The sequence below is a fragment of the Schistocerca nitens genome, chromosome 7 (genome assembly GCF_023898315.1).
Source record: "Schistocerca nitens isolate TAMUIC-IGC-003100 chromosome 7, iqSchNite1.1, whole genome shotgun sequence".
Classification (NCBI taxonomy): Eukaryota; Metazoa; Arthropoda; class Insecta; order Orthoptera; family Acrididae; genus Schistocerca; species Schistocerca nitens.
This window is the reverse complement of record NC_064620.1, coordinates 387,012,980-387,040,427: the sequence shown is the minus strand read 5'-3', so window position 1 is coordinate 387,040,427 and position 27,448 is coordinate 387,012,980. Positions and strand designations below refer to the sequence as shown.

The window sequence follows — 27,448 nt, the reverse complement described above, 5'->3', positions numbered from 1 at the left end:
TGACTGGGTGAACTTACAATCTAACACCCAATCTGAGTAAACAAATTTCTCGAATGTTCAATAAGCGATGCACTAAAAACAAATAACAAGAGAACAATATAATGTAATTAGTATGCTTATTTTCAATAAAAAAAGTACATAATCATAGATATGATGAAATTATATACTCTAACTGATATATTTTAGTCCATAAGCCTAGATATCGCAGATGTTTTAAAACGTATTTTTGACTCGTGTTTGTAATTTTTTTTCCATAACTTCCAATTGAATCTCAAATTTGAAATTTATACTGAAGTTTGATATCATAAAGGTCCATTAAGTTTTCAGATTTTTATCTGGTGCCCCAACAAAGATATTGCAGGCCACAAAATGGAAAAATTTTTAAAAATCCATTTTTTAAAATAGTGTATCTTTTTAAGTGTATGCAGCTCACCATTGACACTCTATAAAAAGTAACTATACTACGCACTCTAATAACAGAAAACATATTAAAGCTGAGAAATTAATCTTTCTTTGGAAAACTACTGTTCAAAAACTGAGTTTTTTAATTTGTGGCTGATAACTTTGAACTATTAAAAATATATTAAAGAACACATTCAGCTAAGTGATAATGATGTTAATTTGTAACCCAGAGTGTGTTGAACTAAATGCATTTTATCTGAAAGGCTTAGGACAATCCACTACTGAATAATTGTAAAAAAAAATTTAGGTGCTTACAAATACGAAAAAACAAATGCGCCCTCAACAAATATGGCCACCATTTCAAAATAATATACAATAAATTTAAAAAATATATATATATATATATATATATATATATATATATATATATATATATATATATATATATATATAAAAAGAAAGATGATGAGACTTACCAAACAAAAGCGCTGGCAGGTCGATAGACACACAAACAAACACAAATATACACACAAAATTCAAGCTTTCGCAACAAACTGTTGCCTCATCAGGAAAGAGGGAAGGAGAGGGAAAGACGAAAGGATGTGGGTTTTAAGGGAGAGGGTAAGGAGTCATTCCAATCCCGGGAGCGGAAAGACTTACCTTAGGGGGAAAAAAGGACAGGTATACACTCGCACACACACACATATCCATCCACACATACAGACACAAATATGTCTGCTTGTGTCTGTATGTGTGGATGGATATGTGTGTGTGTGCGAGTGTATACCTGTCCTTTTTTCCCCCTAAGGTAAGTCTTTCCGCTCCCGGGATTGGAATGACTCCTTACCCTCTCCCTTAAAACCCACATCCTTTCGTCTTTCCCTCTCCTTCCCTCTTTCCTGATGAGGCAACAGTTTGTTGCAAAAGCTTGAATTTTGTGTGTATATTTGTGTTTGTTTGTGTGTCTATCGACCTGCCAGCGCTTTTGTTTGGTAAGTCTCATCATCTTTCTTTTTAGATATATTTTTTCCACGTGGAATGTTTCCCTCTGTTATATATATATATATATATATATATATATATATATATATATATATATGACTGCTAAACATTGGCGAATTCACCCAGCAAATATAACATTTTTCTGAGATGGTCAAGCAAACAATTATTTTTTTCTTGGACCACTTGGTATGAATTGACCCTGCACTGATGAAAAGAATATTGAGGTAGACTAATTTGGGACCACCCTGTCGAATGGCCATGTAAAATTCAACTTTTAAAAATAATATTGTTTGCAATGGGAAAGAAACTGACACTTTCCATCAAGACTAGGCAACTAATGACAGATGTGATGAGCAGTAATGTTTGACACACACACACACACACACACACACACACACACACACACACACACACACAATGTTTTCATAACCCCAGGTACACTAAGGAAATATTAGAAGGAACTCTCTAGGATTTAGATAACAGATTCTCTAACATCACTTACCTGTCTTTTTAAATAATCTGGTGATGGAGTTGGGGTATGTTCTGTCACAGTGATGATGGGGTTTTGATTTCCATGAGGTAAGTTTCCAGGCTGACCACACACCTGCTTGTTACGATCAGGATGAACTTCACCAATGTATCTGTCCAAAAGGAATGGGGTTAGTGCCTCTGATTTTTCACATGTGATAATTTGCATAACTGTGTGTGTGTGTGTTTGTAGTTGACAAATAAAACTTATTTTACAAATATAATGATTTTCTTATCAAATATCTTATAATGGTCAAAAAACGTTTCCTTGGATACTCCTTGAATATGGTGATGTACCCAAATAGGATGGTGCATAAAAGTAAAAAATTGTAAGGCAGTGAAATGTTGCTAAAGAGAATGGGCACAGATCAAAACAACTAAATAACATTTCCTGTAAATTCTTTTCATCACTGAGTTACCATCATTACTATAACAAAAAAGTAGAGTAATTAAATAGTAAATCTAGAGATTGTAATAAAAGTATTCATTAACACTAAACAGTGATAATTAGAATATAATACATAACAATAGATTCTGACTCATTCCTTATGCCTGAAGATTCTCTCCCATGTGATGTATGGAATAATGAAATAAATCTCAGGTGAAGAGCCTGGTATGTATGGAATATTTTGCATGAAAGAGTGAATTGACAAATAAGCTTTCATAGGGAAGTACATTTTTGCACATGTTGTGCAATCTTCTTCTATGTTAATCTAGAGAACAATATTCAAGGGCAGTGAATATTTAGACTGAAAGGAAACACAAGAAAAATATGATCTCATGAGACATTCAAAAATTAAATTTAAGTATACACTTCAAACACTGTCATACAGGACAAGTTTTGCACATAATGAACCCTCCTGTGTATTCAGTACAATTAATGCATTATTCAATTTTACAGTGTACTTCCATAGAATTTTCATACCGCAAGATATGTAACAATGAACAACAATTTTTAAACATTTTCATGAAATTTGTCCATTGCCTCCACGGAACAGAGAACAAGAGAACTTTTTGGAAAGGAATGATCCAGCCCTAATCCTTTGCAAAACTAGTTACCTCTGTACAGTTTGATTCCATGCTATCCCTTTATAAAGAAATGTTGTTTGTAAAAATAATGCAGTTCAAGTCATCCAACACAAAAACACAAGCATTTGAAATTCATTGGCATGCAGTTACATTGCTCAATATTGGTAACACTGTAGGCCCCAAGTGAGCTACAGCGGAAGCAGTGAGAACCAACAGGAGTATTCTCCTGTAACTGTACTAGTGGAGTATGTGAGGAGACCATCCATAAAAGCATAAGCCCAGTGTAAACTAACATAGACAGTATCTATGATACTGTAGAACTACTTCATCTAAAAGATTTGCAATTAAACAGTTCTTGCAGGCAAAGAACACTTGCACATGGAGCTTTAATTTTCATATTAATTTTTTCCTGAGTTTCAATCACAAAGCTGTACTTCTACGAAAGCGTAAACAAATAATGTTTTGTGCATCATAACACAGAAAACTGTCTTTTCAGAACCACAAAGAATTCACTGGTAACATAAAATAATTCAAAGAAAATTTTTATTTATTCATTATGCCTTGAACATTAAGCTGTAGAGATTATCTTAACAATTAATTAAAACATATACTTATTTTAATGAATTTAGTAGTTGAAGATTATTTGTTTTCTTTTTTCGCCAAGCCTAAGTAGCAAATAGAACAAACTGTCTTTGTCTGTATCTGAATTAGACACAATATTGGAAAAGCATATTAAGTTACATAATGAATGTAAATTCTATTAAATCTTTGATTAGATGGAGACTACGTATCCAGCAACAATAAGGGAAGCAACATTTATTTAAAATATAGTATACAAATATTTATATTTAAGAAAGTAAAAATTATAACTGATTTTTAGGCTCTATCACAATCCATAATGGAGTGTATAACCAAGAAAACTCAGGATGTTGGTGATTGAATAGTTGCACCTGAACTATATGGTCTATACTTAAATGTACAGATGAGTAACAGCAACATAAGCTATTAAAAAATGGTTCAAATGGCTCTGAGCACTATGGGACTCAACTGCTGAGGTCATTAGTCCCCTAGAACTTAGAACTAGTTAAACCTAACTAACCTAAGGACATCACAAACATCCATGCCCGAGGCAGGATTCGAACCTGCGACCGTAGCGGCCTTGTGGTTCCAGACTGTAGCGCCTTTAACCGCACGGCCACTTCGGCCGGCTATAAGCTATTAAACAGGGAATCCAAGTAGATCATGCCTACTTATAATATTGCTAAAAGTTGTGATTGGTGAAAGAAATAACTTGAACATGAAGAAGTCTATTTGAAACTTAAACTTCATAATTTTTTTTTTTTCTTTCTATAAATTAAACTGAAAAAGAGGGAGATATGAGACAGGAACATGACAGATAGATTACTCTGGATTATGATATAGGAAACACGCAAAAATTACAGGATACAGATTGGTACAACTGCTTTCACAATCTAATGACTCTCAAGCACCAGAGAAGACTTTCAGTTTATAGGAAACAGAGATTAGAGAAACATTAAAGAAATATGTGGGAGAAATGAAAGCAGTGGGTAAAATGACAATGATTAAAATACTAGAACACAGATACCATAAGATTACACACAAAAAAATTCACATGAAACAGGAAAGTTGTTAAATTCTTATAAGGGTTATGTTGTTTCCCCATGTAGATTTTTCATGAGAAATATTAAATTTTTTAGTGCTTTGTTTTTTATAGTCTGTAATTGCAGGTGTTGCGGCATAGGTACTCGCGGAGAGTTAAAATTGCACTGTGTGTGTATTTTTGAATTGACATATTATCAAGACTATAAAGTGTAATATTTCTTATGGAAATAAGCATTAAATTCTCAGCTGAGATATTATTTATATGAAACCATGGTCAATGCAATATCTCCTGTCTGTCCGGAGCATTTCCTCTCTTGTTCTTTCTTCCTTTCATTTATTTTTTGTTGCTACTGTTTTCTGCTTTCGTCTTCATTTTTTTTGTTTTTTAATACCTACACCACTTATAACTTTGTTTATATTTCTCTTTCCTAATTCCTGTTTCATTCGGATCTTTATGAGCAATCCTTCACCTCTGGTCCATTCTGAACATTACCAACTTTCTTCAATATGTCAACAGCTTTATTTCATAGAGCACATTTTTACATTCAGATGTATTTCAGTCACATCTTTTGGATTCCCTTCCCCATGTATTCCCTTACCCTTTCTCATATTCAGATTAACATCTTCATCAGTAAAAGAGATTCATTTCTGGGTGTCAATAATTACCTCTCACCCATCCTTATTTTTTCCACCTAAAAACATATATTTTTTTAGTCACTTTCTTTCAAATCTGAGAAACAACATCAATTCACAATATAAGAAACATATGTTATGATTATAAAGGTCCTCCATAAGACAGGGTGACCACTCAATAAGCAGCTGTTCGTCATGAGGTATAAGGATGAACAGGTTGTGGCTATGAGTGCAAAAATGTAATGTATATTAGCAACAATAACCAGCAGGCATGTGTATAGTGTAAAGCTATGTTCACACAGAGGGATTTGTTGGAAAGATTTGTGCCTGGCACAAGTTGCAAGTTCCTGCGACATGTACCTGCAACATCGACATTAGAATTCCAAGAAATGTTCTGTTCTGGCACATGTGCCTGTATCCATTTAGTCATTGAAAACATGGCACAGATCACAGATACATTTTCTACTGCACACCTGGATTTCACAGTCAGACTCATGGTGTTGCATCTTGGGTACAAGTGTACAAAGAGAATTTAGTTGTGTGCATTCCGTAGCAGTCAGTATAATCTTGTTTCTCATTTGCTTGTCAAGATGGAGTGGATAAAAAATAATACAGTAAATTTTATTGAGTACATGAAAGGCACTTGTGGGATCCAACACCTCAGATTATAATAAAAGCAACACAAAATGTGATGAATATCACCAACTAGTGTCTTTATTCAGCATGACTGATAAAGAGATGGACAACGAATTTCATAACCTGAGGTCACAATTCCCCTGAGAATACAATAAATCTTCATCTTCAAAAACACCAGGATTGGGCAGAGATGAGATGTACATATCCAAGTGGTATGCATATAATTCGCTGCTCTCCCTCAAGGATGTTAACAAATCAAGGTTCAGTTTATCCACATTTGAGGCAAGTTATACAACTTTTATTACAGATATTTATTTGCATAACAGTGAACAATGAAAATGTGTTGTTTACAGCACTGCTTGAAAAGGACAGCATTTTCAATGAACTTGATAATACTAGTTAACAAATTTAATTTTTTTTTCTGCATCTGGTTTGTAAATGGGTGGATTTACCTAATTTTGGGGTGCTGAATACACTGGTAAAATAAATTTTTCTCTATGACATCACATTTCCTTGATACACAGCAGAATAAAAAATAGTAATAGCGAAAATTGACACAATTAAGTAAAACAAAAATACACATTCAGAACGTTTGAAATCAATACTATTTTGTATAAACATATGGGCATGATGCTAATAAAAGGTCCAAATTAGTTCAAAAGATATTTTCACCTTTAATCATCTTTGGGTTTTGAAAAATGTGATGACAGAGCTCTTCTTTTGTTTGCTGTTTCATCACTCTCTCTAACAAGACCCCAGCAGTAGTCACCCATCATCGAAGGGCACCAATGGCCTTGGTAATGGTGTTCCATGGTAAGAATGTCTTTGTGAAAGCGTTCACCAAGCTCATCGCTTACGGTTCCCAAATTTTTTGGTAAGAAATCAAGGAGAGCATGTAAAAACTGAATTTTAAGTGACATTCTACACCCCATTTTCCTGTAGTTGTCCAACAGATCATTCACAATGGTAACATAGTTTTTGTCTTTTCTGTTAGCCAAAACGTCCTTCACAATTGCTTTAAAAGAAGACCAAGCAGCTAATTGGATATCTGTGATTTTGGTATCAAAGGTTGGATCTTTGAGCAATTTCCTTATTTGTGGTCCAACAAATAAACCCTCTTTCAGTTTTTCCTCACTTAATTTGGGCAACTATTCTTTTACCCAGAGCTTTTACAAAGTTCTTGATAAGACCCAACTTGATATGAACAGGAGGCAAAATGATTTTATTGGCTTCAACCAATGGGGTAATGTTCACATTTATGTTTCCTTAAAGGCCATTCCTTCACTGTATAGTGGTTCTCGGTGTCACAGCTGTCCCACAGGCACAAGAAACAGCAGTATTTCATGAATCCAGCCTGTAAACCTATAAGGAGTGCAACAACTTTTAAATCACAGCAAAGCTGCCATTCATGACCCTTATATTTGATTGCCTCTAGCAGCAAAGCCATGGTTTCATTAAGTTTCTTTCATGTCTTCTGCGTAAGCCAAAGGTACCGATGGAAATGCCTTGCCATTATGCAGTAGTACTGCTTGCAGTAGTACTGATTTCAAGCTGGTTTTACTGGAGTCAATAAATAGTCGTCACTCATGTGGATTATGTTGTACACCTAGCTGCGTAAGCCAAAGGTACCGATGGAAATGCATTGCCATTATGCAGTAGTACTGCTTGCAGTAGTACTGATTTCAAGCTGGTTTTACTGGAGTCAATAAATAGTCGTCACTCATGTGGATTATGTTGTACACCTAGCTGCATCACCAGACCATTGACTTCTCTACATACACAAATTGAATTCTGCATATTGAAATACTGAGTGCAGGGAGTACCTCTTGATATGAAACAGGAAATTTTTGTCCCTGGAGCTAGAAGATTCCACTGTTGCAGTCTCTACCCAAAGAGTTCAGCTTACTGTTTCGAAAGTTTTAGATTGCGAACCAAATCATTCAATTTCTTTTGATTAAAGAGCTGAGTCAAAGTGTCATGATATTGAGGGCAGCACTCTTCTATATGTTCAATACTTTCTGATTCACTTGACATGGTGTCTGGTTCTATGGCTTTCAAGCTACAGACAGGAACAGGCAACCCCTCATCATGGGGCACAAACAAATGCACTCAAGATACTTTATTTTATGTCTAGTTATGCTTGAATGTCCCAAAATATTTGTAAAACAGAAGTAAGAGTCTGAATAATGCTCATTAGGCTCAAACCACACCATCAGAACAGCGAATGGCATGGCTCAGTGTTTTCCTTTCAACCACTCGGTTAAGGTTGTAGTACAGGTTATGCAGGCAATGTGAGGTGCAAAATTTTTATCTTGATCACCAACAGGATAATCAAAATACAATTCATATGCCTTCTTCTCCAAATCAGTGATTGGTTTTCTTTGGGCTATTGGACTGAATTTTCCACACGCATAACAGAAGTTGTTGGGGTGGTTTAGGGAGCAACGAGATTTAATAGTTGCCATTTTTCTTAGTGTAAGTTTTAAACACAAAAAGTTTGCACTATCTTTCACAGGAAACACTCATTGAGGATCTCTTTCACACCACTGGATTGCCACAGCAACCATTTACTGAAGATTTGTAGATCTTCTAGCTCTCCTCTGCAAATCAAAAACAAACAATTAAACACCAAAACAGAAGAACAGCAAAAAGTGAAATACTGAATATGAAAAATAAAAAAAACTTTAAAAACTCAAAAATGGTATGTGCTGGAACATTTTGAAAGGTATATTCAGATTCTGCACGCCAAAATACATACTAGTTGATGTAACACATCCCAGATGCAAAATGAGTGATGACTAGTGTAATTATCATTGAACTATCATCAATGCTAAGCAAACAGATATTGCCACTCCACTTGTCCTTCAGCAGTGACAAAATATATTGCAAACTCATTTCTCACTTGCTTAGCATCTTCGTCAACATTTGTACCAATTCTTTAAAGCGATGTAAGTGGAGGGGGTGGTCTCTCCATCTCCCAGGTTCTACGGTCCCTCCTTCTAGGCTCTCAGAATCGAAACTGACTTGTGGCGATTAAAGTAGGCAAGCTTCTTGATTTCCTTTTAGGAAGTTATGAAGATAAATGCCGCACAAAGTCACAACAGTTGCTTTATGGGGATCAACACAAAAAACAGAGGATAATACTTCAAAGGCATTTTTGACAACTTGTCGGATTCTAATGAGCCTCTTGTTAAATATTCTTTCTTTGCTGTCTTTGTTCTGGTTACCTGTACGGGGTTTCATTTCATGTTCTTGTAGTGTAAAGGCATCATCAGCATCAGTTACATAGGGTGTGGCTATCGTCAGCAACAATTACATAGGGCTTGAACACTGCTCTTCCAAATGGAAATTCAGGTCCTGGTACATGCAGCTCACCTACTTGAAGGACTTTGTTAAAAGTTATACAGTTAAATACATCTCCATCTGAAATACATCACTGCACTCCAACTTTTGCATAAAGAAACTGCTAATCGGCATCCGTTAATACCCTTAACGCAATGCTGACAGTGTATTTATAGTTGTAGTAAGTGCTCCAGCATGAGCAGTATTAACAATTTGCACATTTTCCATCTACAGCCCTTGCGCAATGAGGAAAGTTGTAGCAAATCTCAAATTCTTGTGCAACTTCCTTCCACTGTGCTTCAGTGCTCTGTGCCTGAAAAAAATAAACAAAATATGTGAAGAAGGTGTGTCCTCTTTTTTTAGAAGAAGAGATAATTGTTGCATAGGAAACACAACTGGAGGAGGAACAAAGTATCAGTACTTTGAGTATTCATTCAGAACCACCTTCTGCCATGCAAGAAGGCCAAACTTCCACAACAAAATTCGACAGATCATGTGTTGGAAGTTCTGAAGAGGACAAGTGAACACATACTAATGACAAATGAGGACAAGCTTATATTGTTCGCAAAATATGTGGAATGTGAACTTCGATAATTTCAAAATAAAAGAAGTCTTATGATCCTATAGAAGAGGATATATGACTTATTTTTGGAGCAAAACTTGAAGAACTAGACAAATTTCAGAATGAATCAGGTGAAAAAAAAAAAATGAATGAATGAATGAATGACATCATGATGACACTACAGGGTGTGCTTTTTTTAAGTAAGGTCCATTTTGTTGTAGACATTAGTAGTTCACGTGCATACCGCAACAAGTGCTTGTGTCATGTACCAGCATGCCTCGGGAACAACTGTGCTCAGTTTCGGCTCTGTAGCTAACCTGCACGGTTCTGTTCTGTGCTTTCAAAATGTTTAAGACTATCAACTCACCCGCCGCGTGTGACGTTCGCTCAGTGTCAGCAAGGAACCTGTCTGCTGAAAAAAATCATCGACAGATTTGCAAAGCGTAAAGTGATACTGTTACGAGTGAAAGCAAAGTGTGCAAGTGGATACAAGAATTCAAAGATGGCCATGACAACGTCCATGATGAGGACCGCTCCGGTCGCCTTTCTTTGATTACTGCTGATTTGGTGGCTTCAGTTGAAGCAAGGATTTGTGAGAACAGGTGCTTCACAATAACAGGTCTCTCAAACGAATTTCCTGACGTGTCAAGATCAGTACTTTACAACATTGTTTCTGAACACCTAAAGTTTAGGAGACTGTTGGGTCCAAAGAAACTCCTAACAGGGGACCACGAAAACCAAAGATCTGAGTGTGCAATGAAGTTCTTGACTCGTTATCACAAAGAAGGTGATGGCTTCTTGAGTCAGACTGTAACTGGAGACAAAACATGGGTTTCACATATCACGCCCAAATCGAAGCATCAGAGCATGGAATGGAGGCAGACACAATCTCCTGTAAAGGAGAAGGCCAAACAGACTCTGTCCCAGCACAAAATCATGGCGTCGGTGTTTTGGGATAGGCATGATGTTTTGTTGGTCAACTTCATGCAATGAGGAATCACTATCAATGCAGAAGCATACTGCCAAAGCCTGAGAAAGCTACACGCAGAGCGATTCAAAACAAAAGATGCGGCATGCTGACAAAGTGAATTGTTCTTCTCCATGACAATGCAAGACTTCACATTGCAGGTCAGACCCGTGATTTATTGGCCAGTTTTGGCTGGGAACTTTTAGACCACCCACCCTACAGTCCTGATCTTGCACCGAGCGATTACCATCTGTTCCTCCACCTCAAAGAACACCTTAGTGACAACCGTTACAATGATGACGACGTGAAAACGGCAGTGAACTCTTGGTTATCAGAGCAAGTGGCAAGTTTTTATGAAGAGGGTATTTTAAAATCAGTTGAGAGGTATGATACGTGTTTCAACAAATTTGGCAACTATGCTGAAAAATAGAGTGGATATGTACTTTCTGAAAATAAATTTACTTATTTGAAATAACCTTTCGTTGTGTACTTATGTTCAAATGGACCTTACTTAAAAAACGTGCCTCGTGGAAAAGGCTGGGGCATCATTTCTTCCTTATGGTAACCCAATCACAAGAAAAATCAGAACACCCATACTAAAGCAATACATCCACCGTATTTCATTCCAATGAAAATACACAAATAGGCTATTTTGTAGCATTAAACAGGATCTTGGTCACTGGAAAGAGGGTTTATACACCATTCAGCAGCAATGCCAGGCATTAATTTGAGACACAACAGGCAGAAACAGTCCAGGAAATCACCTGTTATGAGGCACTGTCTGGGTATAATAAAAAAATAAGGTACATTCAGATAAATAATTTAGTATTTTGTCTTTAGTGGAAAAGTAATATAACAGTATACTGCCTGAAGACAGACATAATACCAAGTTATACAACTACTTAAAAAGCAAGTTTGGCTGGTAAAGTAAAACCTAAAAACTGATGTAAGGACCTCCAAAATGCATTGTAGAATGTAAAATAATAAATGGAAGTGGAAGAAAACATGTACTATGTCTGATGTTATTTTCAACTGCAAACCTGTACATGTATAGAAACCTTTGATATCTCCTTCACATTCACTTTCTCACCCACTCCTGTGACTTTCCATCCTCTTGCCCAAGAATGTTGTAATGAGAATATTTGAGATTATTAGCGAATCTCTTAAAAATACTCCTACAACTGTCAGACACTATCATGTAACTTTCCCCTCAAATTAAATACAGAAAAACTGAGTACCTCATTTATTATTCACACTGAAGACATGAAACTGAAATGTGAACTGGACTAAGAGCATTTTCCAGGAGATAAATCTCATCACAGCAATTTTTTATGCTAAAAGCCCTATTAAGGATTCAGACATTTAATGACATTGCTCCAGACATACCTCTGCCCTCTCAACCTATCATAGCAACATAGGGCACAAGAATTTCAGCAGCAGTTTACCATACTTCAAATTTTTTGAGTATAGCTAAGATTTTCACTGCTCTAGAGGAAGAAGCTTTTACCAGGTATAACTATGGTGGTCATCACTCTGGAAAACGAAACATCTTGAACTGTAGCAGCAAGGAATTTCTCAAATCTTCAGAAGTGAGAAATAACTTTGAAAAATGTGTTATCTGATAGAAAATTAACGTGACTCCAGAAAATTTAAAAAAAGCATTTGGTTGTCAATTGCAACCAATGAGTCAGTAAGACATTTTAATGCACAGGCTTCCACGAAACAATTTCATTTTTCTGTCAAGTACAATTAGCATTATGTTTATAAGTTCAGAGTTAATTTAAAATGTAACACAACACAATGATAACATAAATTTACCGAGTGTGTGATTGTCTGATGCTGTAGCGGAATCACATATTGACTTCACCATAACTAGTGAGCAAAGATATAATTGACTATTAGATGGAATTGTTTGTTCATTTGGGATGGTTACATTGTTGCTTATACTCTTTTCAAGCATTTCTCACCCAAGGGTGAATAAACATTTTAACTTTACTAACTACACTTGTATTTATGTGGACATTATCTGTCATATCAAGTTTCCCACAATGGTGACTTAGTAACAATGTTGATGCAGATTGTCTACCTCTGAACCCTGCCAGTTTAAACTCCATTCACTAGGCAGAATTGCAGGAAGATCCTCTCTTATGCTGTCTTATACAAAAGCAATGAACAGTGTTGTGACTCGGATGTGTCTCAGCTCTGAATGTGCCACACAAAATTTGGTATGATTTAGCAAATGTTCGGGAGCGACCCTACATACCATAACAATGTCACTGTGAGGTTTTCAATGCACTGCATAACCTGACCCATCCTTGAAATCTGAGCCACAGACAAATTAGTATCCAATAAAGTTGTGTGCCCTGGAGTGCAAGAGACGGACATGTGTGGGAACCTGCATGCCTGTTACACGTAATAAGATTGACAGGCATGTCTTTGCACCAGTCTCTCATTTTCAATGCCATCAGTCAGATTTTTGCATTTATCTGTGGGCATAGTGGGCCGGCTATCATAATCTTTGGGACAACGTTATTTACCCACAGTGACTGACCATTTAAACTAGCGGCCAGACGTCACCATAATCTGGGAAATATCTGCCAAGACTTGCGAGGCATTGGTGGACTCATGGTTCTATACGTTTGTTGTTCTCTATAGCTTTGGTGTTCCACAAAACATAATCACAGTCCACAGAAGGCAATTTGAAACCCAACTTATCCACAAACTTTTTCTCCTGTGCAGTTTTTACCACCACTGCACTACAAGCTACTGTACCATTCCACTAGCAATCGGATGGTGGAATTGTTCCCCCAGCTTAAAACTGCCCTAATGCATAACCCCTTGTTGTGGTCTGAAGTAGTGCCTCTGGTCTCGCTTGGATTGTGAATGACAGTGAAGGAAGGCATACAATGCTCTCCCGCTCAATTAAACCTATGCCGAGCAGCTGTCAGCTCCTGAGGAGTTAATCACACTAGCTTTTTCATAGATAATCGTTCTTAAACTACGTATGTGCTTCGTGCAACAACTTAGGGCCAGAATGAGGAATGCTCAGCATATCAACCCTGTCAGACATGGAAATGGAAGGTTTCTATGCACAAAGATCTACAGAAAATGTTCTACATGTGACTCAGAGGTTATGTGATGTGCCAACTGCTCATTTTGCTTTACTTTGGACCATACAAAGTAGTCTCAAGAGGAAGCCACAATTACAAAATTGACAAGGACAGCAAACAGGATACAGTTTCAGTAGATTGGCTCAAACCTGTGTACACCTATGTGTGTGGACTCCGCACGTAGCGCATGACATTGCACTCCAGAGTGGACGCCATCACTATTGCAGCCAGTTTTGCTCAATGCCCAGCACAAATAGAGGACATCGAAGTGACACCCACAGAACAGAAGCAGCCCATACCTGTGCCAGCTGTCTTCATGAGAACTGACAGACAAGTCAAGCATAAGTTCCCGTATACTAAGTGACAATGAGTTTCAAAGAAAAGTGGGCTGAAGTGGCAGTATCATGGATCAAGTTCACATACACACACCAACAGAAAAATCAGCAGTGTGAACCTCACTCCAACGAGCTCTATTAACTGTATCAAATATGTTATAATTATGTTTTCACATTTTCTATTTTCTGTCTTTTCTGGCCAAGTAGGCATGTTACCAATATATATACCTTTTCAAATTTTTATTTCTATTTACATCATCTGAAAACTTTTTTCTATGTATCTTACATTTTCTCCTCATCTCTTTGAGTTAATTATTTCTCTGCTGAGTAATGTTGTGCTTTCTTACACTTTTACTGTCTGTCATGGTTTCTTTGTTCTTTTTCTTATTGCCTCCTCACTCTCAGAGCAGTATGCTGAAACTACATTTCCCTACCTATAGCCATTTAGTAGAAAAGTACATAGAGTTACATATTATTTTGTAATGCAGTACAGACCAAATCAAAAACTTTGAAGTGATGTTTAAAGATCAAGAGACAGGTTCATAGCACAATATTAAATCTTTCACATTTCTTTCAAATATCCAGGATAAGAATTACAGGACAAAAATTAGCTGAAGGATTTACACATGCAGTGCAAATAGCATCTCCTTTTAATTTAAAGCAATTTGGGTATGTAATGTGCAAGTATATATGCAGATGGTTTGCCAGACAGACACTGTGTTTTATACTAAACAAACTGTGATTGTATACTTAAAAGAGATGTCATATCAACAAGTGTCAGTCTACATGTCAATGGAATTGTGCAGCCAAACTTTACAATGTGTTTACAAACCTGTGGCTAGGGCACTTATTCAGTTGGGGTTTTTGAAGGGTACTGAAAAGGAGTGTATGTTATTTACAAGAAGCAATTAGTTTTTAATCAAGTCTATGTTAAAGGAGTCATTGTACTTGTGCATCAAGGTCTTTATAAATTCAGGATGCATTGATGTAGAAGATGATTACCTGCTGTAGTTCTGAATAATTCCTTTTAACCTGTGAAAAGATTTAAAATAACAATATGTACAAAGGAAAATATCATCATCAAATAAAATGTGTTCTTTCTGATAAAGTTTTTTCTAGTGTTCTTGCCCTCTAAATAACCATGAGAAGATAAGAGACTGCGCTTTTATCTGGCAAACCCTGTGCATATATAAATACAAAGTTTTAATTTATTCTGTTTCATTCTAAAGCAAGTTTTAAGATGTTCAATAGAATAGATAAATGATGTTTCATTTCATTTACTGAATATGTATGCCAAAGAATCATATGCCAGACTTCAATGGAAACTTTATTGATACCCAAAATTTGTATAAAACAATGTTAGCTGGAAACCTTGTAGCTATCAGAGTACAATGATCAGTATTTACTAATGACAGAAAATATTTTTGAGGTAATGCATTCCACATGCAACTGAATCCACCTCATAACACTACAGACAAAAAAGTGCATAAAACTGAACTGAGTATTATCTGCAATTTTGTAACTAGAAGTTCTCTGACACTTTCAACAACACAACAAAACCTGCTTTTCTGATTCATCTCTGTTCTTTCATGCACTGCAAGCTGTCTGTTCATATTAGTATTTCATCCAAATGCTCTGTCAAAGTGTCAATTATTGAACTCTTTCTTCAGTGTCATGGTGGAGTTCTAGGATTTAAAAACTGCATGCTATACTGAAATCAACATCTTTCTACTGTGCTTACATTGAAGTATTACATTTTTTACATGCAAAAAATATGCATGTTTATAACATATAACATTTTTATACTCTTTCCCTTATTCAGAAGGTAAATATGTGACAACTAATAAGAATGTAACAATATTTTGAAAAGGATAGTTGCAACTCACTATATAGCAGAGATGCTGAGTTGCAGATGTGCCTATCGCAGCATCTCTGCTATATGGTGAGTAGCATCTATCCTTTTCATAATACTGTTACACTCCATCCTGGATTTTCCATTGTTTGATAATTAATATGATATTTCTCAAATAAATATTATTTAGTAATAAATAGATAAAAAATTGTGGTTAACATTATTACTGATGCAATTCATGTTGATTTGTGAGTGATTTAGAGAACAAATATTACACCTTTCTCTTAAATCAGAAAGATAAGTTTAAAATGTAAATTAAAAGATAAATATTAAAATATAGATTAGGATTTTCCAATAACTGTCTAACAGTGTCTTTAGATTTTACTTACTGTATATTCCCAGTTTTGTACCATAACCTATCTCAAAAGACATACTTCTTCAGCTATGTCCCCATAACATACACAACAAAACACTCATGTCAGTAAGGAGCCCATAACATTTATAAACACCATAAATTGCACAACTGTAAGAACATTTCCAGTATTGATATTTCATTCATCCAAAACCAATTTTGTTCATAAGACTACATTATCAAATGTTTATGATACATAACAATCCATCTACAGCTATTTAAATGCAACTTTCTAGACAAAAATAAAAAAGAATACTTGGCAAGTGCAAAAGTACACTATTTTATCTGCAATCACAAAGAGCTTATACTGCTGAAATATAATTAAAAAAAGGGACTCATTTGCAAAATCATTTTTCCGGATTTATATGTGCTTGCAGTATCAGATACAGCACAATTCAGTCTACACTCATTTCTACAACAATACCAGCATGATTTATTTGCGCTGTATATCTTTTTACTGGATATTCTGAAAGTGATGGAACTAAATCTGTCCTATGAGTTGAATGACAAATAATTTGGGTAAAATTTTTACTTCTGGAGTGCAAGACAAGCTAGATCATGATCATCACTTACAAGAGGTCTACAACAATAACAAAAAAGTGAAGACATCAACTGTAAGACTCAAGAAATACATTAAACTTTCAAAATGTGTGTATCTTTCTTTTATAGTAGTTGAGAAGAGTGCAAAGTATTCTAAAAACTTAGGTGCTGAAAAACACTTTTGTGTGAGGTAATGTACAAAGTTAGTGTAATTTTATTAAATGGACCATATCTTATGAGAAATGACTTCTCTAACTCTGTGCTCTAAAGTATCTTTATCTTCCTACTGCAATTATGAATTAAAACCTTTTAATCATTCATGCAAATGTAATTTCTATAAAGTATAGTTCATTTATTACTCTGTAAATAGAGCTGCGCTTGACAACTCAAAAACACTTAAACAGAACATAGATTACTTCAGCTCTCATATAAACCAAATCTTTCCAAAAACTGATAGTGTGACGAAAGGTAGATCATGTAGTTCACTCTGTCTTTCAGAGACGCAAAGTGTTGTATACCTCAGTACCACATAAAAGTTACAGAATCCTGTTCACTATATTTTGTTCTGTGCTTGTTACCTCATCTGTAAGATGTGTATCAGACTGATTATTTACCATAAGCAGGGAGGGAGAGTATGTGGTTGTTTGTACAACTCACAAACTTAACCAAAATTAACGAAAAGAAAATAAATAACAAATAGGCCTACAGAGCCACAAATTTGTAGTGTTTTAAAGAAACAAATCAGAGAGGTACATTATCAGAAGTTGACTAACTTACATGCACAGGCAGAAATCATTAACGCTCCTGTAATGAGGAATGAAGTGAATGATGCTAGTGCCACAATCTTAATTCTATCATGATGCATAGAGTTCTTTCTTTTTTGTATGAATACTAAGTTCAGCAACAGTCACAAGTACACAATTAATTCACTGTTTCTTTCTGAATGGCACTGTGAAATAAGTAAACAATAAAATGAACCAGAAAATTGATTCCTACTGTTCTCTAGATTAGGTTTAACACTTATCCTAAATTTGTGATTGTGGCTAAGTTCTAAATTTTAAAAATGTTTCTCTTTTACACATTGTTCTCAGACTGCACCTTTCATACTGCAGTGGAATTAATCTGTGTAACACTCTGCGACAGTTAACTGTATGCTTGACTGGGATTAAGATTCTCAGTTCTGGCATAGCAAACCTTTTTAACATTTCACAAAGTTACTCTTGTTTGATATCAAATAATTATATGGGCTGACCTTATATACGTCATTTATAATGTCTCCCTTTAGCCAATTGAATCAAGTCTCATTTCTCAGCATGTGAAAACCTCATAGCTTTTCCCTCTGTATCTCTTTTCACTCCTGTCATGTTAGTAAATACACATCCTTTGTTTGCTTTCATGTAGCTCTACAACTTCAAGTTTTGATCATCAACACATTACACACAGCAGTCAGAAACAGTCTGAAAAGATTGTAAGGTGTGGTAGGGGAGGTAATGAGAAATAATTGTTAAGAAAAAAGTTTGAAACATTGCACTGTTTTCGAGTTATTTAGCACTGAAGTTAGACAACTACATCATTGCAAATTCAAGGAGCCTGCTAGAGTCAGTGTTCTCCATTTGGTTACATGAAACTTGAATTTGTGCATGCGATGGCCTGATTGGCTAACATCAATACTAAATAACTTGGAAATAGTATAACATGACAAATTTTTTTCTTAACAATTATTGCTCAGCACAATCTACCCTGCAGCATGTTTACAAGCTTTCCAGACTGTTTCTGACAACCCTGTATATTTGACATTACTTTCATTGTGTTGTGTGACTTAGCTGACACTTTGTTCTTAATGTTATCTCAGTTCTCCATCAGCAAATCAGATTCATGTAGAAATGCCATCAGCACCTTCTCATTATTATTACTATCCAGTTACTTTTTAGTGGGCTGCAAGAATTCTAATTATAGATAATTTGCTCTCATACTGTACAATTTATGTCTATATAAAAAGCAAAAAAGACAGCTGACAAACTGCCAAGTATGTTAATTATCCCACAAGCATGTAGCAAATGTTTAATTGAGATGTTCAGTGGCACTGTTAAACCACATGTGGCGACTTTGCAGACCTATGTAGTGTTGTGTCGCACATGCCATGTGCTTGTATTTAGAAACAACACAGTGCCAAACATTTCATACCAGACACCAAAGGCACTGTGTTTTATATATATGTGTGTGTGTTATGGTTTCTTATTCTTTGACTATGCTTTTTATATTTTGCATCTTTCATGCATGTTATTAGGTTATGTGTGCTTACGAGAGAACTCTGACATTTTGTTCCCTACATCTTCTGTGGTGTTGAAATGCAAGCTTGGATCAACTGAACGAGCCATTGTATTTTTCACTGTCTCCTGCGCCTTCAATCAATAAGCTACTGTTAATATTTTGAGGGAATTTTTGTGTAGTACGATTCCATAGTACCAAGTACATGCAGATTGTAATAGTCAAATAACAGTCTCCAAAGGTTGTACCAACCAAGCGGTGGCCCTGACATGATTTACCAGCATAGTACCATTGGATTAATGGAGTGTTTACAAAAGATATTTGCAAAATGACTGACACTAATCCTGCTGTGTCATGGTTGGCTGTAAGACCACCACCTTTATGGCCACACAATCCAGTTTTGTGGTCTGAGGAGGTAGATGCCAGTTTTTTATATTCTGGAATTTTGGCAGATTCTACCAAGTTTGCACTGACATAATTTCCTCATCACCAGAGGCTAACTCCTGCAACTGGCTTAAAGCAGAATTGATCTGGTGAGTGTCAGTATTGGAAAAAGAATCTGTCAGGTCCTCTCTCAGGAAGATATTGGAGACAGAAAGCATTCGCAGTAGTTGCAACACCAAAGAAACAAACTGGTCAGGGAAACTGTTTCAAACTTCTTACTGTGCCCAATATGGAGCAGTTGTTTTCCACTGCCAGTTAAAGCAATCATAGATCACAGGCTGACATGCATTTAGACATAGTAGCACAGTTGGCAGGTAACATCCAGGACCTGATGACACCAGCTCCTGCCAGCAAAATCATCATGCAGTGTGCTAGTGTTATGCACAGGTTATGATGCCTTAGTGGCCGAGGTAGATCTACTGATGCAGCAGATCAGCAAACTGTTAACTTGACACAACCTGAGAAATGACGGGCCAGAACCAATACTGCCGACGCTCGTGCAGCAGACCATCAACAAACTCTTCTGCAACTGAGCAAGGTATATCTCTTGGTATCACCAGAAATTCAGGGAGCAAGAATCCAGGTGGCGAACCTCCCCCCCCCCCCCCCCCCCGCCCTGCATTTACACAAATTGCAGAAGTGGTCGGAAATAGGCATCTCCTCCTACTGCTGATCAGTGTCTCCACATCTATTTATAAGTGATCTACAAGCTGTCCTTACCACATTGTTGTTACGCCATCCTGGACTTTCCACTGTTACATTTGAAACAAGTGTGGTTGTGCCATCACATCCAAGCACCATGTCAGAAACCATTTACGGCACAGGCAGCATAAGTCCCAAATGGTTATTATGACTGACAATACACGTTTTAATTATCTGCTGGATGAGTCTTAATAAATGGGTCCTTAAGTCTTTTCTTACACATACAATTACATTTTTTCTTTCCTTTTTGGAGCATGTTCATTTTGGAAATGTTCAGTCTTTAAACAGTGAAACTAATTATGTTTCAAGGTAATTAATAGGTTGTACATGTTTTCAGAAATAACTGCAATCAGTCACCTTTTGAGATAGTTTAACTTTTTTACCACAACCGGTTTCAAGTCCCCTTGCAACTCATCATTGGATGGTACAAAGTTTTTAGTGATTGCTTTTAGCATCAAGGTGGTCATTGTGGAACTGTGGCAAGATACAAAAAGTTATACAAATATCTCAAAGTGGCTAGGTGTCAGGCATTATCTACATCACAAGTCTGAGTCCTGGGCACACAATGCTACAATCAATCATCAGAAATTATGTAGCATCTGATGATGATTCACTTGGTGACTTAAAAGCTGTTACAGTTAAATAAAAATTGAATCATAACAAAAAATGCTTGGCTGTGGTTATTTTTGAAAAATCTTTATTCATCACTGTCTTGGTGTTGCACATCCATAATGGATAAAAGTTTTACAGAAGATTCTGCATGTGTGGAAACATTTAAAAAACTGTTATTAATAACCTCAAAAAGTATTCACCTAAGACAATTTCATCAACAACTCCTAAAACTGTGTAACTGTAACAAATGCTTAAAACAGGATACTTGAATGCAGTGCCACTCTATGTGATTGCAGATATAGGAGATCAAATAGTGTTAGGGCTACACTTACCCACCACCAGTCAACTCATCTATCAAACAGCTGATTGAGGAAAGAGAGAGAAAGAGAAATGAGACACTATGCTTACAGAAAACAATGGGGACCAAGAGACAGTGACAGACATAACACAGTGGAGAGCAGTACAGCATGTCAAATTCACTGTAGACATTAAGCTGCAGGAATAATTCCAAATGACAACAATCATTCAGGTATTTTATCTGGCTAGTTTGTACCAGTCTCAACTTTATGAAACAGTGAGAACAGAATAGAAAAAAATCTTCAATAGATTGCATTTTTTTAAATCACTGTGTATGACATTATAATTCCATTTGCATTATTAATATACAATGGTAAAGATGAATTGAGCTCAACCCCAACTCACTTCTAGTTGTGTGAACCACTATAATCAAAGAATTCATAAAATGTAACAGAGCTAATAGCTACAGAGAAATTTTAGCTTGTGAACCTGAACTAGAGGATTCTTTTTGTGGATTAAACAGTAGGGGGAAAAAAAAATACCCCAAAGTTCATAGCTCCAGATCCTGAAATACACCTGACACATACAAATTACACGAGAAAGAAAATATATCCTGTTATATTTAGTGCATATTTCCAAATTGTTCAAATTAAGTGTGTTATTGGCTTTCTGTAGTGGTTTGGTGTTAATGGCAAGACAAGCAAATTGTGGTTTTTGAGATTATTGACTTCTTTGACAGAGAACTGTGAAAGAACGTAACTGATGTATGTCAGCCAAAGAGCATGGACAACAATCCCCTCATAACAGATCAGTTCACAATGTATTTCAATAGATTCCCAAGTAAATTTTCTTTTTGAAATAATCAATGGAGTTTTACTGTTGCTACAGAACAAGACTATTTATGTTCTGTTAGTCACTGTTCTTGTCTTAATTTAATGACATGTTTCTAAAGTACTCTTGTTACAGTTAGAAAGTTTTACACATGACCTAAGATATGCCAAACCAAGTATTTTGAAATGAAGACTTAAAAACATTTTGTAATGCGATTCTTTATTAACTGACATAAAATAACAATTTTGCAATTTAGCACTTCATTTTTAATCAATCAGGCTTGGTCTTCTCGGATTGATTCTCTACCTGATAAATAAATAAAATATAGTCATTTTGTGCTGATTTTGTATGCAGAGCAAACGTTTCACATTCTGATTTACTGAAGTTCCTTCTCTACCACATCACAGACTAGAAGTGAATGTATTTAACTAGGCACAAGATTGTTTAACTTCTTTCTATAACTTGCTTTTTATTTTTCCTTCAATCTCCAAATACCTTCAAAATCATGATACACTACTGTCCAACAAATACCAAATGTCCAAATTCCAGAACAAAAAGGTTTCTGATGTACAACAATTGCTTGGATCAAATTTACTGAAGCATTTTATTAGAAAAAATTAAACCTTGCCCATGTATGATTCAACATACATTTTCAGAAAGAGAATATTCTCTTTTTTTTTTTTTTTTTTTTTTTTGGGGGGGGGGGGAGGGTTTGCTTGCAGACCAAGGAAAAGGTGGGTTGAAAGAATTCAATAATGATTCCAAGAAATCTACAGAGATGAATGACATGATGTGCTGCCCCTTCACTGAACACGTACATATGTATTACATATTAATGAACTTGGAGGTCATGACCACAGGGCAGTGAAATAAGAAAGATCTATAACCAAACAAAACATAAACACAAACAAACCATATTCACCAGAAGTTGAAATCATTCTCAAGCTGAATGAAACAATGTGTATTTATCAATTTACTCAAAAATCTCTAGAACCAATGATTTTTTCTTAGGTGATGGGGGAGACAAACGAGCAAGAAGCAGAATCATTTTAGAAGTTAGGCCACACACTTTAACCAGAAGAAAGATTTGTTGGGAACAGGCAAAAGCCAAATCTGAATAATGGCAGAAGAGGTGGTGGGCGGTTTAAAACACTATCACGCTCACTTTTAAAAACGATCAGTGCAGCCAATACATCTAAATAAATACAGAGGAATCAGAGTACACGTGAACAAATTAGGGAAAAAATGAAAATTACAATAATTCAAAAAACCCACTGGCACTTCTATCTGCTTGTGTCATCTGTACACGGCAAACAACTAACATGACTCAGAGCACAGATGAGAGTACCGGTTGACACTATAAGTCAGGGATGACTTCTGGTGCACCTACAGGCATAATTTAACTGACAAACTGCAATGAAAGACCATCGGTCTGTTATAGACAGGCCAAACTCATATGGACATTGCCAGATAGTTCAGCATCCCTCCTTATATCATTTCTAGATTGTGGCAGTAATTTTTAATCTCTGGTTTACCAGTAATAAGTTTCAGCCAAAGGCTCTGATCAAATTTTACTCTAATATGTTAAACATAAGAATAGGTGCCTCAGTCTGCCCTTGCACTGCAGTCATGGGAAGGGTGAAATTATAAGGTAGTGTACGGAGAGGTTCATGAAGGTGCTACATATGGTCACCACCCATCACAATAGTTAGTATCTGCAGTGGACACACCAAAATGATGGTGAATTACATGTGATTCTCTTTACATATTTGTCATAGTTTCACTTTCAAAGTTACAGCAAACATGTTTAAATTTATGAGAAGTCAAAACCTGCTAGAACCCATTCAATATTCTGGAGAGAATTCATTTAGACAAAGCAGTAACTGTGTAAGGCACAGTAAATTTTTAAGTAGATGCACATACCTCCATGACTCCCATGACTCTGCATGGGATTCTGGATGTACATAAATGATGTTAGTATATGATCTGACATTGTTGCAGCAGAGGATGATTTCACGCTAGAAGGAAAACAACAACAGGAAACACTGGGTTTGTCTAATGAATATACCTCCAGAACAGTAAAAAGTTTAGCACACTGAGTTTGCATTTTGATCTCCCTACCTCTCTTTTATGGAATATGACTGAGATTCACTGGAAGGTAAGCTTTTGTTCATAATTCCTCTCAACTATCCACAATGTGCTGAGAGCAGCATTGCAAGACAAAGAGCATTCCTTTCCATTAGTACTTTCACACTTCACCATTACCAGGAACTCACATCATTGCATGACAGAACTACTGCTGTTCAAGCAATCTTACTTCACGCTCCATTGTGCCAGAAAAATTACCAAATTTGAAATATGCACTATATTATAATATAAAGCATTTGCTTAACACTGTGTTTTCATGTTTCATTTATGTCAATCATATGTTCTATACACTTTGTCTGTAGCTCATCACATTGGACACACATCTTATTGAATTCTTGTTATTTTTATAAGTTTTCCCTCATTTATAGGCGCCAGTGTATGACTGTAAGAGTAAGATCAGCAACTAGAAGTCTCTCAATGTAAGGAATTCAATGAAAATAAATTATGAATCAGGTATCTATTTATGTCAATAAAGAAGAGATAAATGGAAGGGATAATGCATATTGCAGAAGATGAATTCTCTTGCCCAATTTCAATATGGAATATAATGAACTAATCAATTACTTCATAGCAGGGTCAATGTATTTCATTATTGCTTATAGATAATGTCTTCTATCTAAGATTTTTTCCACTTCAACTGCAACTTTTCTGTTTACTAACTAGTTTTTCATACCCTGAGCTACATTATTATGGAAATCATGTTATTCCCCACATAAATGGCATTTTAAATAAAATCCTCCAAGGTAAATAAACCATTCCAGTCTTGCTATTTCAAAAACATATATTAGAATAATGTGTTTTTATGGAGCTTTCCAACAATCATCAGTGTTTTGCCTGAACCTTTCTTAATACTGAAAATAAGATCCACTTAATAAGATGTAGCAATTTACAAATTATCAACATAGGTATGGATGGTAAGCTGCTGCAGACTATATTCAAGTGATTTAATGAATTATCTGTTCATTTAATTTTCATTTTGAATCTAGGAAAGCTTGAATTGCAGGATAATGTCAAGTATATCTCTGGATGCAGATGCATTTGTTTATTTTTAACATCTGCTGTTGTCAGTGAAGAGATATTACCTTTGTCCACTTTACTGTTTCTAACTTCTCCTCTTTGTGTATCTTTGGTCCAACATGCATTACCCTTCATTCTCACCTTAGTCCAATTACCTCTTTCTTACTTTGCTGTTAATACCCATGTGTAGAGAGTTTATTTAATAGCTTTAGCACACCTGCTTCTATTCAAACTAATATTTCACTTTTCCTTTCTTATCTAGCTGTTTTAATTATGGGCTTGCCCCTTGCCTACTTCACAGAAACTCTTGAATTTAACTCATTCACTGGCAAAGAAATATTGTGACTCTCTGTGGACAGTACTGTGTTTTCCAACTCCATATCTGATTAACATTCTGTGCTATTTCATTTGGACTTTTTTTCTGCTATTAAAGTAATTTTTTCATTGGAATATCCTGACTGAGAAACTTTAATTTTGTTCCATAATTCCCTGATTTCTCCCCCATGGATCTCAATTTAAAAAAATCAACTTTTTCAAAATATTAACATTAGAGTAACCAATATTTACTGTATACTTTAGGTCATTGTTTCATCTTCTGCTGAATAAGGCTTGTTTTTGTAAAAAGGTACATTCTAAAATAAAACAAACATTTATCTTTGTTTATTGTACACAAAATGACAGAACATATCAAAAAAGTAAGATCATGACACAAAAATGCAAATGAAATATTTGTGCTTGTTCAAATTAAGTACCAGTATAGTTAATAACAACAGGAAAACATTTGGCTTCAGAAAACAGGTGTACCTCCTTCCAGACCTAATGAGATGAAGAGAAGGAGAAACATGCAGAAATTGAAAGAATCAGTACAGTATATGATAAATCGGATTGTAAAAGACTTGATCAAGTAATAAATAAATTAATAACTTTAGGAGAGAAGCACATTAAAAGTCAAAGAACAGTAGAATGATGGAAAGGTAGCAAAATAGGTAAGTATGCAGTTAAGCAGACATCAACATGGAATGTAGTGTGAGTGTATAAAAGAAATTAGATATATTCTTGTAATTAGTGCAATATTATGTACCTCAACATTTCTCTGGATCAATAAGGATGCCACTGACCAAGTAATGAAAAAAACTTTGCATTTTCGACTTCCAACTCTCTACCACAGGAGAGCATCTACCTACAGTAGTTCAGGTTGCATAGACTGCTTATAATTCACAAATAAAGTATGACTGTATGATCTGTTTTGGGAATAAATGGAACAGATGTCTATAATTTTGCCACATACTTGGTATCTTTACTCAGGCCCATTGTAAGCAATGTTCCCATCACACACAAAATTCTAATAACCTGATGCTGTATTTACGTCTGTGTAGATATTTGTATTTCCGTCTAGAGATGACTAAGTAATACTCAAAATTACAACCTCAATAAATAAAAAATAAAGTGTTTGATACCTGTAAACAGAAACAACATACTACACAATTCTATTGCTTTTACCAGCAGGCTTCAGTCACTTAATCTGAAAACTATACATTTATTAGCTAGTTTTGAAGTTGTCTCACTTTATAGAAAAGTGCCTTTGATGGACTCACTACATTTCATCAGTCAACAAGTTTGGGGATGATATAACAGTGTTGTTTGAGCACACGTTCTCTTAAATGTATCTTTCATTTAATAAGTTTTTGGACAATCTGATGGCGATGCTTTTGTCTCCCCTAAAGGCACTCAACAGTTTTGAAACCTGATATGTTGATGATCCATTTATAACTTGGCATCATAGTTTGGAAAGCCTCCATAAGTTTCTTCAACAATTGAATTTATATATCAAAATATAAAAGTTTCCTCCTCCTCCTCTGCCTCAATTTTGTGGCCTCCACTGGAACAGTTTAGTCAGTTTTACAAGAAACGGGTTTTTCAGTTCCTGTTGGGCAAGTATTTCTCCACTGCCTTGGATCTTAACTTTCTCTCTTCATCTTAAATCACCCTTCCCATTGTCTGCTGATCTTCGTTTGTTCATCTTTGACTTTCTTGATTTTGTTCATTTTATTTTTCAAATGATGTACTGTAACTTTAGTTTCCTCATATGTTCATTATTGTTATTTCGAGAATCCATATGATGTCTTACTGTTCTCCAAATACTCTATTATTTTTCT

At 35.6% G+C, this 27,448-nt stretch overlaps 1 protein-coding gene across 1 annotated transcript in view; it reads right to left on the bottom strand.

Annotated features, from left to right (window-relative positions):
- The window catches only part of LOC126194994 (protein unc-80 homolog), a 1,036,886-nt gene that overhangs the window by 591,453 nt on the left and 417,985 nt on the right, over positions 1–27,448 (bottom strand). The window contains exon 17 of the mRNA XM_049933411.1: positions 1,907–2,045. Within this exon, the coding sequence (XP_049789368.1) occupies positions 1,907–2,045 (139 nt within the window). The remainder of the gene's footprint in view (positions 1–1,906; positions 2,046–27,448) is intronic.